Below are 21,273 nucleotides of genomic sequence, written 5' to 3' on the forward strand. Positions count from 1 at the left end.
TGAAGTCAGCAGTTCCATGTACCAGGTAACCTGCTGGTGGATTCGCCCTACCCGTAACTGCCACCATAGGCAAAAAGCCTTTGATACAATGGACTGGTCATACTTCCTGATAGTGCTAGACAAGATGGAGTTCGGAGGAAAAACAAGACTAGAGCATGGGTACCAATGCTATACTCCCACCCTATGGCTCAAGTGTGAAAGCCGCACTACTGGTAATTGGGTAATTGTCGCCATAAACAGGCAAAAAGCTGTTGATACAGTGGACTGATCATACTTCCTGGTGGTACCAGATGGAGTTTGGAGGAAAAATTAGACTGGAGCATGGATATTGCTGCTATATTCCCACACAATGGCTCAAGTGTGAAATGGTCATACTACTTCTACAGTCTGGAAGGTGCATAGAGACAAGGCAGGTATGCCAATTGTCTTCCTCCTATTTGATTTGGCCTTGGAGCACCTGGCAGAAATGGAAGTAAGAGAAAAATGTAATGTAAATGACTAATTGTAAGTATTATCTTTATACACTGTATCTACGATAAAAAAAAAAAGAGTACGGACCTTAAACCATTTCAATCTACATTTGAAAGCTCTAGTGCTATGTCTCATCTCTGCTAAATAAGGACAAATCTTGCTTGTTGCCGTTGCAGAGGGGGAACTCTTAGGATGCTCAAGTTCTGCCCATGCTGGCAAACATTCCTCTACCTGAGAATAAATGTATTTCACAAAGACTCAGTCATCATTGAAGGGAAATACTAGCAGAACATTAGCAGACCCTAGAAACACTACACAGTTTTGAACAATACTACTTGTCAGTGTTTAGCAGGCTATCATTTACAAACATTAAACTGCTACCATGCCGGATTTAGTTCTTTATGACAGCACAAGTGAAAATTCCCAGGCCAGTCTTTAAGCAGCTATACATGTTACTTGCAGAACTTATATGGAGAAGAGAGAGATGCACGTGACACTGCATAAATTGAGGCTACTGATCATGGTAGGAGGATTGGGAGCCCTGAGTAAGAGAGTTATTACTTTTTGGCTTACCTGTAGTGAATTGGCAGGTGGCACACCTTCCCCAGGGCTGAAGAGTTTACATATGTTGTTAGTCACATGAAACAAGCCATGTTCTAGATTGCTGGATATGGCCAGATACTGTTGGGTACATTGTCTTGTACACAACAAAACAGTTGAAGGAAGTCTGCTTCCTTGACTTTCTATTAGGATTGCATACAAAATTCAGGAAACTGCCAAAGGTTGCTAAAGTTGTGGAATGAGACAGGACTAGCATCCTTACCACAGGCCACCACCATGCACGTGGAGTGTTACAGACATTCAATGAGTTGCATCAAAACAGACAGCTATCCACAAGCCAGTTTTTTAAATACGACAATCCCAAAAATCTGGTCCAACAAATATGGGGAGCAGCAGATACAGAACCACCAACACACTGAACAATACATATGCCACTCAAACACTGGTGTGCATGAAGGGCAACAACTATGATTTAAGGCAACGAGTTAGTGAGATTGGAGGGAAAACCTGATAGCACTTAAACAAGTAGGAAGTGGACCAATAAAGAATTAGTCACTGCAACAGCTTTTCATCAGGGTGTGTCAAGGAAGGCTAGATTTATTCAGTTTAACATGCTTCATACAGCGTATTTGACACTGTTGTGGCTGCATAAAATCCACACAACAATTACTAATACATCTCCTCACTCCAAGATGGTAGAGGCAGACTTTATGCACATGTTCTAGACTTGTCCGGAGCCAATTACCAGAAGGCCTTCACAGATGGAACTTCTGAAACAGTGAATAGACATAATCTTTATGATCCCAAAACCTGCCTATAGGGCTCATGCCAAGACCAAAGAAAGCACAATTAGAGAGTAGATTCATAGATCTGGCAATGCTCCAAGTGAAGCAGCCTTTAGCCATGACTTAGAAGTCGGCCGCAGCTGTATTAGTAAAAATATGGGTAAAGGAATTACTTAAAATAGGCTAAAATCGAGAGCAAGGCTATCTCTATGGAACAAAGATAGGCTAAAAGATTTGCAGAGGAAACAGACTGGGACACTCTGTGACAGTGATGGCACAGACAAGGAATGACTATGAGCGCATTTGTAGCTGATATCACTCCCTGAAAAAACTGCAACTTAATGTAACATGGTTTGCATTGTTGGTAAATGTTAAGTATTGTTTTAATGTAATGTACGCATATAAATGAGCCTCATAATTCTGTAATATAACTATGAACAGTTATGTGTTTAAATCCAATAAACATATTTAAAAAATAGATGGAAGAATATGAGTGCTGCATACAACAAATTGTGAGAATAAGCAGAAAAGACTGATGTAAAAGTAACAAAAATCTAAATGTGCAAAAGTGAGATTTTAAAGTTGGGTGGCTATAGCATAACATGAAAAACAATTGACAGGAATGTTAGTTTAGAAATAAAAAATGAAAGTGTTCGAAAGTATGACATTATATAAGCCAAATAAAGAAGACAGAAAAACGGATACCGAAACAAAAAATTAAGGATGCAGAAAATTCAAGGAAGCTGTAAAGGCATGAAAGAAAAACTCTTTCTTGCACCACCCGCTTTCAAAAGGTAAGTATGAGGCAGTAACACTATAAAGGTTACACAAGCAGAAAAAGAAGATGATAATGATGGAAAAACAGGCAAAATATCTCAAGGAGTTTATGATTGTTTTGTGATTAGTGAAAGGGTTGAAGTAGATCTCAGAAAAAGATTGCTAGCTTTTGCTAAAATGGTGCAACTATGGATGTTAATGAAAAATAACTCTGCACTTCAGTGGCTGAAGTCGGATAATTTGATTATGAACACTTGTTTTAATTCCACTGGCCAGGTATGCTTCATCCAGAGTACTGATGCTAGCCACCTACCACGAAAGCAGTTGAAAATGTCAAGGGTTATCCTTGTCCTATAATCCCAAATCAACAAGTACAAAAACTTGTTTGTTTCACCTACTAATACTGGGAAATATTCAAACCAATAGCATTCCGACTGATCAGGCAGCTTTTGTCCAGACTCTATTGGGCTGACAATTAGACCTTGTGTTCATATCAAAACAATTTATTGAATAATGTAATAGAAACTTTAGCTGGTTACATTTTGCCAAAATATCAGATTTGCCTGAAAGAGAAGCTTTCCCAGGACTTAAAAGAACCAAAAATAATAGTTACTTTAAATCCAGGTAAAGCACCCGATAAATGTGAATCTTACAAACCAACCTATTCATTAAGGCAGAGACTAAAATATTAGAGAAACTTCTAGCAATCGGGCTACTGCATGTAATAAAGAAATTGGGGCACAGAATCCAATGTGGATTGACACACATAAAAAGCTAACTTGAAAAGGGTCCACCACACCCTAGCACACACGGTCAAATGTCCATTGTCGATGCACACCCTCAACACAAAGAAAGCCTTTGATTTCTTGGCACGGGGTTACTCATTTGTAAGTGATGACCAGGATGTGGACTGAGCCAGAGTTCTGAAGATGGGTTAATGGCTAATGTACAGAGAACTTCTGACCTGTAGGTGTTCTCTTTTGATAGAAGCATGAGACAAGAGTGCCCCTGTAACCATTCTATCGGCACCAACAACAGAACCCTTATTAGAATGGGTCCGACAACTTGCTGTAATTACAAGGCTTATATAGCACTGTTGAAAAGAAATAGATTGCTAGATCATATGAAGATTTTTGGCTTTTTGGCTTCTCTGTAAAGGGGAGAGGGCAAAAACAAATAAAATAGAAAACATGCAAAGTTGAAGCACACTGATCTAACTACATAAGGATATGTACCCAAAATAAAGCACCAATATGAAAAGGTATACCTCCATCATCTGATCAGGGAAACTGAAAGTAGATCTGATCATCAGTAGAATAACAATATTTCAAAAACATATTCGAGCTCCTTGGATTCTGCTACCCATTGCAAAGCTTCCATATTGAAACAAAAAAAAAAGAAGGAAAAAGGGTTGTTCTAGTAATCACGAAAAACATCTAAAATTGGCCTCAGAGAAGCTTTAACATACACAAAATAATGGGGTGGTCAACCTAATAGAGCGGTGCACCCAATAACGAATGATTGGACGTTTGCCCCTACTAAACATCTAGAAAAGGAAGAAGTGAGTGGCAGGACCCTTATCCACTACAGCTGGATGAGGATAGGATAACTACTAATGATCTACCATTAGTGACAATGTGCCAACTGACGACATGAGAGGGAGAATACAGGAAAGGGCAGGAAACGAAAAGGAAAGGACAAGTGATGCAAGTCACCACTATCGCCTCCAGACGACGCCCACTCCCCCGAGGAATATTCTAGACTAAATGCAGTACACATAATAGAAGAATTCCAAAAACAACATGAGATGGTGTTTAACCCCTTTGATTTACCTCGAGTAGGAAAAAACCCTCATAACATCAAATTTTATCCAAACAACAATGTATTAAAAAAATTAATTCATTTTTTTTAAAGTGTAATATAACATTGATGGTCAAAATAATTTAGCTATTAATTATCAAAGGATTAGACCCTGACTAACCTGAGTTAGTCCACAACAGATGTATTATGCCAGGTCCGGGCAGGGTGGTCAACAAGATGTAGCATCACTGGATGCAAAAAGGTTGCACTCAGAATTGTGGCTTTTTATTTGAAGAGCCTGAGAAGATAAATATTTTAACAACAAAACAAGGGCAGCTCTTCTCAATAGGAACCAGGAAAAAAAGCAATATCATGAGAACAAAGGTTCTTAGAGATATGTAAGGGTAATCAATGGACGTCCAGCTGAATGGCTATTTAAAATGATGGTGTTCAAGGATGTCGTAGGAAAGAAGTAGTCAAAAGATTGTTCATATTTGAAAATTGTTACATTTCCCTATATACAAGTAGAAAATGTGTAGAAAACCCCACGTGAAAAAGAACAAAACCAAAACATTACAATCCATATGTATAGTCCACAAAAACAACAAACTCATGCTTCTAAAACACAACAACCAACCACATAAAAAAATTATACAGAGAATCCGAGCCCTAGTATCAATCAAGGGATTCATTAGTTGGGGTGTTTGTATATGTCAACGACGTTTCAACACCCTATAGGGTATGGCGTCTCACCAGGACCACAGAATGCGGGGAAAGCTGAGGATATAAGGAAAATAAATGACTACTACATCACTGTAGGAAGCTGGCTCTGTATATACTACATCAAAATTAGATATAGTGTGCACAAAGTCCAGCGGTTCCCTAGAGGCTTAACAGAGGCTAAAGTAGATAATACTAATGCTCTTTTTTGTGGTACTGTGGTCGAGCAGTTAGGCTTATCAAAGGGTAGCGCAAAGCATTTGTTGTACACACACAGACAATACAAGAAGCACAGACTCAATGACTTAACTCCAGACCAATGGTTTTTATATAGCAAAAAATATATTTTCTTATTTTATTTTTAGAATCACAAGATTCAAGTTGCAGGTAAGTACTTAAATAGTTTTGTATTTCCCAGATGTATCAACAGTACTTTGTTTGAAATCGGTAAGTTATAACGTTTTTGAAATATTGGCAATTATCTGTTTTATAAATAAATGGACACTGCAATTTTCATAAACAGTTCCTGGGGGAAGAAAAGTTAGATCGGTTTGCAGGTAAGCATTCAACTTACAGTTCAAATTAACCCCAAACACCCACCACCAGCAACACGGGGCCGGTCAGGTGCAGAGGTCAAAGATGAGCAAACTTAACATGGGCTCCTATAAAGACAGGGGGGTATGCGGAATCAGGCCTGCCTGCAGGTAAGTACTGGCGGCTCAGAAGGAAGACCAGGGAGGATTATAGGAGCACTGGGGCCCAACAAGTAGGCACCAAACATGCACCCTCAGCAGCACAGGGGCGGCCGGGTGCAGGGTGCAAACAGGACATCTGGCTCCCAATGCTGGTCTATAAGGACATCCCAGGGGTCACTCAGATGTTGCATGTGAGGTTCAGGGGGTCGGTTAGGACTGACCACCAACTGGACGAGGAGGAGGGACACCTGCTGAATGGAGCTGCACTGGAAGGCGGATTCTCCAAGGCCAGGGGACTGCAGCTGCAGTGGTCTATGTAGGTGTCAGATATCTTCGTCCGGCGATGTCGTGGTGAGGGGGTCGGGATTCCCGCAGCAGGTGTCATCGTGGAGGGCAGGAGAGGTCAACCCAGGGTGGACATTTGCTCGCAATCACCTGGGGACTCTCTCTAGCTGATTGGGCCACCTGGACACGAGCCGGAGGCATCGGGTGCAGGGTAGTCAGGACTCACGGATCCTGGGAGGCTCTGGAGTGGGACTTTGCCCAGGGGGCGGGAATCTCCAGTAGCTAGAGTGCCCTAGGGCACTGTAACACGAGGCCTGAGCCTTTCAGGCTCACCAACAGGTGTTACAGTTCCTGCAGGGGGGAGGTGCGAAGCACCTCCACCCAGAGTAGGCTTTGTTTCTGGCCTCAGAGAGAACAAAGGCCCTCACTCCATGGGGTCAGAAACTTGTCTGCTAGTGGCAGGCTCGCACAGACCAATCAGTCATATACTAGCAGATTCGATGAAATAAAGGGGGCATCTCTAAGATGCCCTCTGTGAGCTTTTTGGAATAAATCCAACACTGGCATGAGTGTGGGTTTATTGTGCTGAGAAGTTTGATACCAAACTTCCCAGTATTTAGTGAAGCCATTATGGAACTGTGGAGTTCGTAATGACAAACTCCCAGACCATATACTTAATATGGCCACACTGCACTTACAATGTCTAAAAATGGACTTAGACACTGTAGGGGCATACTGCTCATGCAGCTATGTCCTCAACTGTGGTATGGTGCACACTGCCTTAGGGCTGTAAGGCCTGCTAAAGGGGTGATTTACCTATGCCACAGGCAGTATTTTGTGGGCATGGGATCCTGAGAGAGATGCCATGTCGACTTTGCCTTTTTCTACTCACCAACACACACAATCTGCAATGGGAGTGTGTATGTGTTTGGTGAGGGGTCCTTTAGGGTGGCATAACACATGCTGTAGCCCTTAGGGACCTTTACTGGTCACAGGGCCCTTGGTACCACTGGTACCTTTTACTAGGGACTTATCTGTGTGCCATGGTAAATTTTTAGGGAAAGAACACTGGTGCGGGGCCTGGTTAGCAGGATCCCAGCACACTCTCAATCAAGTCAGCATCAATATCGGGCAAAAAGTGGGGGGTAACTGCAACAAGGGCCAGTTTCCAACAATCATGCAGTAACACAATGTGTCAAATTAATTACTAATTGACACCACACTGTAGAGGATCCAGTGGGATTCACACCCTGTGTGCACACCACCAAAGTGTGGAGAAAGGAATTCACTCATTGGGATGCCTGGAAATGGGAACTTGAGAATGAAACATAAGGGTTGTATAATTTATTCACTTGCCATAAAGTAATATTAGAATACTCAACAACTTTAGCAAAGAACAGCATAGCTGTGCTTACCTCCAGGAAGACCAAACTGACGGCAGAAGTTGGAAAAACAACGAACTGCTACCGCAGGTGCTGTAGGAGCCTCAACTATGAGAGGTCAGTGTCACAATAGACGTGCATCACACGAGGAAAAACCATAGCGAATCTGTGGGCAAGATGAATGGGGCGGGCTGCACAGGTTCAGCCTCACTGCTCTGTCAGTGTTAGCAGGAGGACGCTTGCGGCTATTCTACTTTTGACACTGACGAAGAGTCAAACTGAGGATAGGAGCGGGAGTGCTTCCAGACCAACAGTGTCTGATCACGGACAAAATCAAGAGCCCTGGCAGTTGCCACGGTTACAGGGACGCTTGTTGGCCGGAGTGCTAAAAGTGGGGTGGAGCTGGGGGAGACATGCTAGAGGGCGGTGGCGATATAAAATGAAAATAAGTTGATCATAAGCCCATATTACCACGTGACGGTCGCTAAAAGGGAAACCCTTTCCAAGGTAATAGCAATGATAAAACCAGTCAATTTTCCTAGTAGCCACCAGCTGGTGGGCATATGGGGAATGTAAGGGATGCATGCAATGGATACAGCGCATCAGCAACCTCATTGACAGGGAAAAAGGTGCAAAACAGGTAGATAGGAATCTATAACAACAAGGAGAGAACAATGTGAAAACAATACAACAACAACATGTGTGCATACAAATGAGAGCTTTGGGTCAGCAGTCTTCATCTACTGGTCACTTACACTGTCATTCACATTTGATTTATAAACACCATAGCATACAATATGGGGCAAAGGGTCAGCCCATTTCATCCATTGGCTCCCCTCAGTCTGACTGACACCACTTTGCTTCTGCACCAAGCGCACATTTGCCATTAACATATGACCCTTCAGTGCTGGGTCGGGTGGGCTACTGTGTCTTTTATTTTAAGGTCAAATACATGATTTTTCATTACATCTACAAACCTTTATTTCATGTTTCCCCTTTTCAAGGGCCACGCAGCTTAGCACACACTGCTCTAGAGCCAAAAACATTCAAACATTATGTTACCATTACAAGATGGTTGACGTGTTGAATCCAAAATGTTGGAATCTTAGAAAGGTTGAGTAATATTAATGTGTACCATATATGATAATAAAGTGTACTACAGGAGTCAAGCATTGTCAAGGTCAATAGCTCTGTTGTTGCATTTGGCTTTGCCAGTGATTATTTTGTTGTTCAGCATACTATCAGAACACAGTACCTATACAAAAATGTTTATCCAAGAACAAAAAAAACTGCCCTCAATCATGCGTTCCCTAATGTTTACACTTCAGTCCAATCTCTATTACATCTTGGAGGGTTCAGAATTCCTGTGGATTGTGCACTTTACTAAAAGTTATAAGACTTGATTTACGGTACAAACAATTTTAAATTGTAAAAATAAGAAAAACATTCTCTAACATTGGACAGAATGCAGCTCGTGCATCAGCATTTGACAATAGTATAATTTTCCACTGCTTTGCTTCATACAAGTAACCAAACTTAAGGGTCAGATACAGGACAGGAAATGAAACTTTTGAGTACCTTTTCCATTTGCACCCATATATTTTCACATTGGACTAATAACTGCTCCTTAGCCTCTGCAGAACAGTCAGACTCAGAGATGAGATCCGGTGCCAGATCACAATTATATGATGACATGTGCTTCGCCAACGACTCAGCCTGAAAAAGAATAACATAAATAAATGACAATTTACCAAAAAACTATTAAGAACGAGGAAGAATGATGATGATTGACACACAACAGAGACGTACACGTTTCAAGTTAGAATATAAAATAGTGTCTCCTTACTATTATGGTTATAAACAATGTTGGATTTCCTTGTCAAGCCCTAATCAATCTCATTTTATTTTTGTAAACAATTACGTAGTTGTATCCTTAACTTTCTGAAGCGCCTTAACCCCAAAAAAAGAGACATTCTCAAGAAATGGAAGGGATTTTACATTCCCTAAATCAGAATGAACATGAAGGTTCTGCTAGGACATGAATGCATACCACTGAATGCCTCACTGCAGCGATCTCAGTATAAAGACTAGTTAGGCATGACTCTTTTATACAAGACAGCTGTTGCTAGGTATTTATGCTGTAGTTATAGAATTTTCTGCACCCAATTCATAGATCTGATTTTGATTTTAAGCATACAACACGCCGAAAGGGATATAACAGCAGAGCGAGCTGTTAATAAGTCAGACTAATTAACATTGCTGGCAGGATAAAAAAAATCTGCCAAACTGTAAGTGAGAACCCATCATAAGTAAATACTGATGGTGGTTTGCTGCTATTAAAATGGAAATTACCGCTCTTTTTGGTTCAGGTTAGAAAGAAGGGTTCCTTTTTTATCTGCGTACCTTCAAACGCAGGCTACTGGAGGGCCTTATCTGCACTTGAAATTGGGACATGCTTTCAGTGAATTAGCAGCAGATCATCTGTGGTTTCTCTGCTCCATGTTTGTACGTCAATGAGTTGGAAAGAGCATCAGCTGCAAGGGTGTAGAAGCTGTAAGTGTAGTGTTATTTTGGTGTTGACCACTGATGTCGTGTTGCAGCACTTTGCACCTGGCTTAGCTGCCTACTGTCACTTTAGTGGTCACTGGTTATAGACTCCATTTTGTATTCAGCCTAGACTCCATTTTGTGTTCAGCTTAGCTTCACCACCACGTTAAAGTATTTTTACGTGCAAATATGTTATGCAACGTGTTTTTCACTTCTGCATGTTTTCCTTCTCACCGAAGAGTTGGGACTGGTACATAATATGTAGGAGGTAAGCAGTCAGTACGAAAAGACTGTACCACGCTGGTGTTTATTACAAGCAGGGAACGGTTTGACTTTGGGAAGAGTGCCTTGGGATGGTGGCCAATTCCCAACGCATTCCTTTCAAAGTTTACCTAAACTAGCCAGCATTTTTTAATATTTTCTTCTGAGAGGAGGGGTTCTTCTAGAAGGCCCTTTCCATGGTTGTTTAAGATATAAGAAGGTGGCCCTGCTCAGTAGCGATGAATTCTGAGACCTCTGTCAGAATTTGGCCGTCAAATGCCTGTCATTTGTCCCGTGAGGGTGAGGATCTCTTTCTCGCAGTTGAACGGGGTCATCTTCTTGCTGGCATGAGTAAGATGAAGCTTCTGACAGGCTCTACGGTGATAAATTGTTATTAATTATTTGCTTTGCATTGCATATGAATATATATCTATATATCAATATAAGTGTTTGTATCCTTGCATGTATATATTTGCTGTTTATAGATTGAAGATTCTTTATATATGGTCTTACGATGCTGTTGCACATTTTGAAAGTACACTTTTTACAGTTCAAACCTTCCTACACGAACCTTGAAAAAAAGCTATAACAAATGTCTTCTTCAGATTAAGAAGTGCATTCCAGAGAATATTTACAACTCCTTTCAGTGTGTATAACTTGGCTCAATCAAAAGTAAAGCAAAACACAAGGCCAGAGCACGGCACCACAGACAGGGTGGCATACTAACGAAGAACTAAAGCATTCTGGACATAGATGTGTGAGTCACTGAGACCATGTATCAGGCTGGAGTGCTAGAGGTGGCTGATGCTGGATTCACTTGCTCTTTTGATGTGTACAGCAGATAGATGGTTGAGAGTCCAGCTTGTAGATCACTAGGAGAGGCCATGTCGGAATTATGGTAGAAAAGATATACTGTATGGAAAAGGACAGTGATAATCGAAAGATGACATAAAATGTATTCTATTAGAAAACTAGTATAAATGCGGAGGATATATAAGCAATAGGAAGGTTGTGTATTATCCTTTACAATACTATTTGAAAATTGAAGAACGATGTACTGCAAAAATGGATATATGAATGCCAGCTAAACAAACTGACAGCTACACACTGCCTGGCATATCTGAGGAACAGTTTTGGTGCTGTAACCTACAAAGTGACTTGATTTCAAAGAGAATGCTAGATGTTGTGGTGGCATACAAGGGTGACGGTGCAGGAAGTCAACTACCCCACCACAACTGAGGTGCATAAATAAAATACATTAAAGCCATGTTTTGTAGCGTGCGGTGGTGATTCACAATGGTGGTGTCTAAGACACTTGTCATGGGTCCAAATGTATGATGTGTATGTTCTTTAATTTCAGAGGTATTAACAATAGGATGACACAACATAATGCAATAACACTGACATATGTAAATAAATACTATGCTGTTGTAGGAAACATATTTGTTTAGTCCAGATCATTAAAAGTGGATGGAATGCGTGAATGTGTGAATAGGTTGTTTCAGCAGCAGAATATTCTTATAGAAAATGACAAAGGCCTTATAACGTAGATCCAGCTGCTTCTGAGATAATATTTAGGATTTGTCAAGGTGCATATAACCAAGCAACAATGTCGGGTGAGGATTTCAGTACTGTAGTAATTGTTACTATGGTCAAGATACTGCAAAGAGTGGGCCATCAGACTTTGGCAGCCACCCTAATAAATGACTAGCAGAAGACATACACGTGTAACTTTGAAAACGTGCTCATTCTAATCCTTACTGCCTGAGTTGAAACAGTCCACATACAACTCTGAAATACCTACCCATACTTTATTTGACCATTCACTAGCTATGAGCAATGATATAGTTCATGAATTATTGTGGGAGATATTTAAGGTGTCACCCTGTGGCATTTGTATCTCACTGGAATGTTAGACACTGAAATCAATAAGGAGAGAATATATATGATAGGCTTCATATAGCTCCAGTATGAATTATGATGACAGAAATTAATCTGCAGAGGGGGAGAGAGCACGTAGGGCCTGATTACAACTTTGGAGGAAGGTGTTAATCCATCTCAAAAGTGACGGATATACCACCAGCCGTATTACGAGTCCATTATATCCTATGGAACTCGTAATACGGCTGGTGGTATATCCGTCACTTTTGGGACAGATTTACACCTCCTCCAAAGTTGTAATCAGGCCCATAGTGCTATATGTACATTACGAGAAACAAAATTGTAGATGATGCGAACATTTGGAATGATAGAGGAAATGTACAACTTAGACTTACAACTGACAGCAATTTGTGAAGATGAAGTTGCTACTTATTTGGACTACGCTGCCCTGTAGACGATGTAATTCACCACAGCAACAAACAAGAGCTGCTCTTGGTGCATAAGATCCTGCAGGGCATAAACACAGTAAAGCACTAGGTTGTTTTCAATACAATTTTATAAAATATATGGAGTAACATTACCAGAGGTGTAAAACTAATCACATGCCAAGCATACACTAATGGAGGTATTAGAAAAGCCTAATTGTAATGCAGACTAATCCCAAAATAAGCATCAATAAATATTGGTCATATAAATCCTAATCAACATTGAGAACACGATTTTGGATGAGCATGTCGCCTCTAGGATCACCTGGAAAAGGCTGGGTCCAGCCCTGCAAAGGTATTTGGATATAATTTAGGTTATACTGTGCAGCAGAAAGGGGGATACAGAAGGCAACGATCCCCACATAGAGGTGATGACAATAAAAATAGAGAGAAATTGGTTCTTTGGCCATGGTACCATAACATATGGTTTGAAACAGCAGTGTGTCCCTAAATGCAGGTAACACACTATGAACAGTCGCTATTATTGACCACTGATTTTTTTTGCAGAACTATTAACTTGAGCAAGTCAGATTTATGTGTGCTAAATAAGCCAGATCCAGATACAAAAGAAGTATTATTGGATAAACTGGCAACCTAGACCTTCAGATATGTAGGCATTAATACAAATACAAGATACATATTCTTAGGTATAATCTGGACAACGTCCTAGAACAGTTTCATGACAAGGTGGAGAAGTGGATTAACCTTCCAACTTTGATAGATGGAAACGATATTCCTATAAATGTGCCACTGTTTCTATGTGTTTTTGCAGATATGCCAATTGTACCAAAGATACATTTAAAAAAATGTAAAGCTAGGTTGTCCAAGGTGCAATACAAGGCAGAATACCGATCTACACTGCTACAACATGCCGAAAACTGGATGGTAGACAAAGAGGTTAGTATTCACATTCTGAGTGAAAAGTTGAACAGTATTGCCAATTTACTTGTCAGTCTGAAACAGGCACTGTCAAGAAAGAAAACTCAATGGATACTTCTGATGAAACACCACAAGGGCACCCACAGACACATTTGAGGGTTGGCTTTAAAACCCAAAGCTATAAATAGTAGGCATTAAGAAGAAAGGGCTCTGACAGACTTTAGCTATCGCAGACCAATCCAGGAGGAATGCATAATGGATAGGTAGGAAGGACTGTACGCAGTTGACACCAATGACCATGGCATTCCTTGGCTACTTTGGTTTAACCGTTTTTTTATTAAAAGTAATGTGGGCCTAACACATAAGGACCTCACTGGCACTGCAGTAAATACTTAAAAAACGACACCACCTTGGTGACAAGTACAGTCAACTCAGAAGCAGAAATCTGTGACCTTGACCATGGAAAGTATCTACAAACATTTACTCCAAATAAATATAGTATTTGTGTCACAGCGGTATTTTATATCTTTGGGAGAAAGGGGGACGAATGGTATGGAGTTGAGGAAAAGGGGAAAACTATAATTTGCACCGCACTCCCATCGTGAATCCTCCTGGAGACCATCAGACTCATGCTATAGACTCACTCAGGGGCTTGCATTAACACACGTTGAGGCGTGCTTTTTGCTTTAAGGCCACCACTGGATTTCTAGAAAAAAAGGTGGTCTGTCCAGTGTAATCTCACATTTTGCCACCAGCAGAGTTTTTCAGCCATTTCAATAGGGCTGTTGTGGTAGAGGAGGGATGAAGGCTTTAATTTCACTCTTCTTCCTCATTTATCAAAAGCAAGTTAGATGGGTACCATTTTAGGGAGCTTAGAGTTGTACAGTTCTTAATAGGTTTCGATTCATAGGGCAATGAGAAAAAGGTCCAATCATTGTAATGGTGTGGTCAATAAGAAAGTCTACAGTAGAACACACTGTCTAAGGAAAGGTCTTTATAAAGACCCCTCACTATCAATGACCCAGCAGGTCAATGCCTCTCCTCCTCCTGCTTCAACACCCTCCGCATGCTCCGAAAGATCTACAAATGGATACCCACCAAAACCAGACGAACAGTCACCCAAGCCCTTGTAAGCAGCAAACTGGACTACGGGCAATGCCCTCTATGCAGGAACCATGGCCAAACTCCAGAAGAGGCTGCAACGCATCTAGAACGCCTCTGCATGCCTCATCCTGAACATCCCCCGCCACTCCCACATCACAGACCACCTGAAAAACCTGCACTGGCTCCCAGTCAACAAGAGAATCACCTTCAAACTCCTCACCCATGCTCACACAGCACTGTACAACACCGGACCAGAATACCTCAACAAACGACTCTCCTTCTACACCCCGACCCGGTATCTCCGCTCTGCTGACCTCGCCCTCTCAACCGTCCCACGCATCCGCAGGACTACAACCGGCGGCAGATCATTTTCACACCTCGCCGCAAAAACGTGGAACACTCATCCCACCCACCTGCGACAGACCAAAGATCTCCTTACCTTCAGGAAACTTCTCAAGACCTGGCTGTTTGAGCAGTAGCTGCACCTTCCCCCCCAAAACCACCTCCACACCATCTCACCCTCCCCTCATCAGTGCCTTGAGACCCTCACGGGTGAGTAGTGCGCTTTACAAATCCCTGATTGATTGATTGATTGATTATAAAGTGTTCACATAAAAAAATAAAAAGTCTTTGGTTTATGTGTTGCTATAGGCTTGAAAACAGAGATTAACGCCTATTACATAAAGTATTTTAATTGATTTGTTTTATAGTTGTGAATTTCTTTACAAAACTGTACTGGGTAAATTGGCGAGTGCTAGGGAATTAGTCAAAGAAGGAGTGATTGGGAAGGATAAGACATATGATTCCAAGAAATAAAAGGAGATGTAAACAAGAGATTAGGCTCAATTTAAGTCTGAGTTGTATATGAATGCTACCCCCTCAATTCTCCCTTTAGGGATTGCTTCTTTAAAAGAATTCAACTAATTTATGATAAATTTCCTGCACATGGGGTGTCTGGCCAGATGGCTGATAGGAATCCTCTTTCAGGCCCATTGCTGGATAAATTTGCTCCTCTCACAATCTCTAGTGTGTCCTCTTCCTTGGCTAGCTGCAAATCTGGGACTCCGATGGATCCTTGTCCTCCTGACATTCTGAAGCTGGCTGCACCTCTAATCACCACTATCTTGCTTAAATTGTTCAGTGCCTCATAGGAAGCATCCCCAATGCCTCAGAGCTGTGGAATTCCTTGCCGCCCTACCTCCATTTTTCTCCTTGTTAATGGGTCTTCCAGAAACTCTTGAAGGCCTACCCGTTTGATAACTAGGTATTCTGGTGGCATCTTAGTTTGTGTGCGTGCTAGGGCCCCTAGCGCTGGGGAGCTTTCTTGGAGGCAGCTGTGCGCTTTACAAGTTCAATTGTATTGTATTGTATTAAAGGGTCATGGTAACACTTAGTAGCAAATTATAGTGCAATAAATGGGTTGTGGCCCACGCCGGGCCTGTAGCAGGCACACAGTCTGGAGCTCTTTGTGTGCGGGCACCGACTGGAGGGCTTTCCTGGTTGCCCGGGTCAATGTAGTGGTCGCTGTTGACTGCGAGAAGAGGCGCAGGACCCGACGGCTGGTAAGAGGTGATTTTGGTGCAGGAGTGTGGCTCAGACAGCAGAGAGGATCCCGCTCTGTTGTGGGAGGGACTGCCAGGGCACTAAAGGACACCCTGCGTTGTACTTTTGGCAGTTTCTCATTATGTGGCCACTCACCTGGAGGGCCTCGTTGACCAGCTGAGGCGACAGGGTGGGCCGAGGCAGAGCCCTTAGAAGTGGTGAGGAGCCTGGTGGTCAGAGACAAGGGGCTTTTGCACAGACATAGGGATTGGCTGGTGGAGGAAAAATACCCCAGGGGAGAGACTACAGAAGAGGTGCCACTGTGTGTCAGAGACACAGCATGAGAGACCGTGGAGTACCTATAGGGCCACCAGAGTGAATAAGGGAGCACACTGTGACCCGAATCCGGACCCTGCCTACCCACGTGGGACGCTGGTCAGGTGGTGAAACCCCAAGCGGAGTAGTGTCAGATAGAAACTGTGTGGTTGTGGGGACTTGACCTATTTGGGCCCAAATGATAGGTGTTTTTATCCATTTTATGTCCAAGGCTGTCATCAGCAAGGACTGGGATAGGGGGCACAAGAGGGAGCCAGACCTAACTCAGGACCTTGCCAGGATTTATCATGCTGCATGCCTCACGGGAATTGGCAGGCTCAGCACCCCACACAAATAATATACATATTACTCAGGAGCCCACAGAAGCTTCTCCCGCAGTCTATTTTCTGGCACAACACAGTGGGGAATTTCACTGAGACCAAACATCTAGCTAGAGGTATTTAACACCACTCCTTAGTACAGACTGATTTACAAGGGAGAGGGGACTGACAAAACAAATCTAGCATCTTTTGATCCCTTGTACCTTAAGAACAAGTACCGAACCGCAAAGGTCCGAGAAGGTACTGAACTCTATTTGAGGAGACCTTGGGGTCGGTGAGTTCTGACCCCACCCTGTGAAAAACCTAAACAATAGTGGAGAGGTGACAAGTGAGAGGACTAATTGCCTGTGGAAAAAAGAACCTGGCAACTAGTCCAGCGGTACTAGAGGCCGAGATACTGGGCCTCGAAGCTCACCTGCTACAACAGGATGACCCTGCCAAACACCACAGGTTAAGGCTGAAGCAGTAGGAACTAAGAGGTTCAGCAGAGGGCAATGCAGGGGCCAAGTATATTGCCTCAGAGAGCAGGCTCTATGAGGTAGACAACAGGTCAGGGAAACCCCTGGCTTGGTTGGAGTGAAGACATCAGATGAGAAACTGGATTCTAGCAATCAACAACAGTGAGGAGGGCGATAATTCAAGGCAAATATGAAATAGTGGAAATCTATGTGAGTCACTTTAAAAACGTGTGTGTGTATATATATATATATATATATATATATATATATATATATATATATATATATGGAAAATGTCACTTACCCAGTGTACATCTGTTCGTGGCATGAGATGCTGCAGATTCACATGTTGTGCATATTCCGCCATCTAGTGTTGGGCTCGAAGTGTTACAAGTTGTTTTTCTTCGAAGAAGTCTTTTCGAGTCACAAGATCGAGGGACTCCTCCCCTTTCGGCTCCATTGCGCATGGGCGTCGACTCCATCTTAGATTGTTTTCCCCGCAGAGGGTAAGGTAGGAGTTGTGTATATAGTAGTAGTGCCCATGCAATGGAGTAAGTATGTATGTACATAATGTGACTAAAAGTGATATATTTACAAATCTACAAATGTACAAGTTTAATTTTAGTGAACTTAAACGGCTACAGGCTCCCGGGGAGGTGGGAGGGCGCATGTGAATCTGCAGCGTTTCATGCCATGAACAGATGTGCACTGGGTAAGTGACATTTTCCGTTCGATGGCATGTGTAGCTGCAGATACACATGCTGTGCATAGACTAGTAAGCAGTTATCTCCCCAAAAGCGGTGGTTTAGCGTGTAGGAGTTGAAGTTTTTGAAATAATGTCCTTAATAATGCTTATCCTACTGTGGCTTGCTGTGTTGTTAACACATCCACGCAGTAATGTTTAGTAAATGGATCAGGCGTAGACCATGTGGCTGCCTTACAGATTTCAGTCATTGGTATGTTTCCTAGAAAGGCCATGGTGGCACCCTTCTTTCTAGTGGAGTGTGCCTTTGGTGTAATAGGCAGTTCTCTTTTTGCTTTTATATAACAGGTTTGAATACATTTAACTATCCATCTGGCAATGCCTTGTTTGGATATTGGATTACCTGTATGAGGTTTTTGGAAAGCTACAAACAATTGTTTTGTTTTGCAAATTTGTTTGGTTCTATCAATGTAGTACATTAGTGCCCTTTTAATGTCTAATGTATGTAATGCTCTCTCAGCTACAGAATCTGGTTCTGGGAAGAACACTGGGAGTTCCACTGTTTGATTTAAGTGGAACGGTGGTATGACTTTAGGCAAGAATTTGGGATTTGTGCGTAGAACTACTTTATGTTTGTGTATCTGTATAAAGGGTTCTTGTATGGTAAAGGCTTGTATTTCACTTACTCTTCTGAGAGATGTGATAGCTATTAGAAAGGCTACTTTCCATGTTAAGTACTGTATCTCACAGGAGTGCATGGGTTCAAATGGTGGACCCATGAGTCGTGTTAATACGATGTTGAGGTTCCACGAAGGAACTGGTGGTACTCTTGGTGGAATAATCCTTTTTAGACCCTCCATAAATGCTTTTATGACTGGGATTCTGAATAGTGAAGTTGAATGTGTAATTTGCAGATAAGCCGAAATTGCTGTCAGATGTATTTTAATGGATGAAAAAGCTAACTTGGACTTCTGTAAGTGTAGTAGGTAGCTTATGATGTTTTTTGCAGATGCGTGTAATGGTTGGATTTGATTATTATGGCAGTAATAAACAAATCTTTTCCACTTATTTGCATAGCAATGTCTTGTAGTTGGTTTCCTAGCCTGTTTGATGACTTCCTTGCATTCTTGTGTAAGGTCTAGATGTCCGAATTCTAAGATTTCAGGAGACAAATTGCTAGATTGAGCGATGCTGGATTCGGGTGTCTGATCTGTTGTTTCTGTGTTGAGTTAACAGATCTGGTCTGTTTGGCAGTTTGACATGAGGCACTACTGACAGGTCTAGTAGTGTTGTGTACCAAGGTTGTCGTGCCCAGGTTGGTGCTATTAGTATTAGTTTGAGTTTGTTTTGACTCAATTTGTTTACTAGATACGGAAGGAGTGGGAGAGGGGGAAAAGCGTATGCAAATATCCCTGACCAACTCATCCATAACGCATTGCCTTGGGAGTGAGACTGTGGGTACCTGGATGCGAAGTTTTGGCATTTTGCGTTGTCTTTTGTTGCGAATAGATCTATTTGCGGTGTTCCCCATCTTTGGAAGTAAGTTTGTAGTATTTGGGGATGAATTTGCCATTCGTGGATCTGTTGATGATCCCGACTGAGATTGTCGGCTAACTGGTTTTGAATTCCCGGTATGTATTGCACTATTAGGCGAATGTTGTTGTGAACAGCCCAATGCCAAATCTTTTGTGCTAAGAGACACAACTGTGTGGAGTGTGTCCCTCCGTTTGTTCAGGTAATACATTGTTGTCAGTTTTGACAAGAATGTGTTTGTGGACTATTAGTGGTTGAAATGCTTTCAACACTAGAAACACTGCTAGTAGTTCTAACTGATTTATATGAAGTTGTTTCTGTTGAGTGTCCCATTGTCTTTGGATGCTGTGTTGGTTGAGGTGTGCTCCCCACCCTACCATGGAAGCATCTGTTGTGATCACATATTGAGGCACTGGGTCTTGGAAAGGCCGCCCTTGGTTTAAGTTTATAGTATTCCACCATTGAAGCGAGGTGTATGTTTGGCAGTCTATCAACACTAGATCTTGAAGTTGACCCTGTGCTTGTGACCATTGTGTTGCTAGGCACCGTTGTAAGGGCCGCATGTGTAATCTTGCGTTTGGGAAAATGGCTATGCATGAGGACATCATGCCTAGAAGTTTCATTACAAATTTTACCTGTAACCTTTGGTTTAGGTGCATGCTTTGTATTACGTTTTGGAATGCTTGTACCCTTTGTGGACTTGGAGTGGCAATCCCTTTTTTGTGTTGATTGTTGCTCCCAAGTACTGTTGTATTTGACACGGCTGTAAGTGTGATTTTTGGTAGTTCAGTGAAAACCCTAGTTTGTGAAGGGTTTCTATGACGCATTTTGTGTGTTGAGAACACTGTTCTTGCGTATTGGTTTTGATTAACCAATCGTCCAGATACGGGAATACATGTATGTGCTGTCTTCTGATATGGGTTGCCACTACTGCAAGGCATTTTGTAAAGTCTCTTGGCGCTGTTGTTATCCCGAATGGCAACACTTTGAATTGGTAATGTACCCCTTGGATTACAAATCTTAAGTATTTTCTGTGCGAAGGATGTATGGGTATATGGAAATACGCATCCTTGAGATCTAATGTTGTCATGTAGTCTTGTTGTTTGAGCAAGGGGATGAAGTCTGCAAGTGTCACCATGTGAAAGTGATCTGATTTGTTTTAAAGATTTAGTGTTCCGAGATCTAATATGGGTCTTAGAGTTTTGTCCTTTTTGTGTATAAGAAAGTACAGGGAGTACACACCTGTTCTTTTCTGATGATTTGGTACTAGTTCTATTGCATCTTTTTGCAGCAACGCTTGGACCTCTATTTGTAATAGATCCATGTGTTGTTTGGACATGTTGTGTGCTCTAGGAGGCACATTTGGTGGGAATTGTATGAATTCTATGCAATAACCATGTTGGATAATGGCTAGGACCCACGAGTCTGTTGTTATTTCTTCCCAGTTTTGGTAAAAATCTGTTAGTCTCCCCCCCACTGGTGTTATGTGTTGGGGATTTGTGACACTGAAGTCACTGTTTATTTTGAGGGGTCTTTGGACTTTGGAACTTTCCTCTAATTTTTGGGAACTGTCCACCTCTGTATTGTCCCCGAAAACGTCCCCTCTGATACTGGCTCTGGTTTGTGAGGTTGAGGGTTCTGTTGTTTGGCCCCGAAACCCCCCTCTAAATTGTGTTTTCCGAAATGTGCCTCTTCTCTGTGGGGAGTACAGCGCGCCCATGGCTTTGGCCGTATCTGTGTCCTTTTTT

At 42.0% G+C, this 21,273-nt stretch overlaps 1 protein-coding gene across 1 annotated transcript in view; it reads right to left on the reverse strand.

The window, feature by feature from the left end:
- The window catches only part of CENPK (centromere protein K), a 220,695-nt gene that overhangs the window by 183,214 nt on the left and 16,208 nt on the right, over nt 1–21,273 (reverse strand). The window contains exon 3 of the mRNA XM_069222771.1: nt 9,055–9,192. Coding sequence (XP_069078872.1) covers nt 9,055–9,192 — 138 coding nt within the window. The remainder of the gene's footprint in view (nt 1–9,054; nt 9,193–21,273) is intronic.

Source organism: Pleurodeles waltl, chromosome 1_1 (genome assembly GCF_031143425.1).
Source record: "Pleurodeles waltl isolate 20211129_DDA chromosome 1_1, aPleWal1.hap1.20221129, whole genome shotgun sequence".
Taxonomy (NCBI): Eukaryota; Metazoa; Chordata; class Amphibia; order Caudata; family Salamandridae; genus Pleurodeles; species Pleurodeles waltl.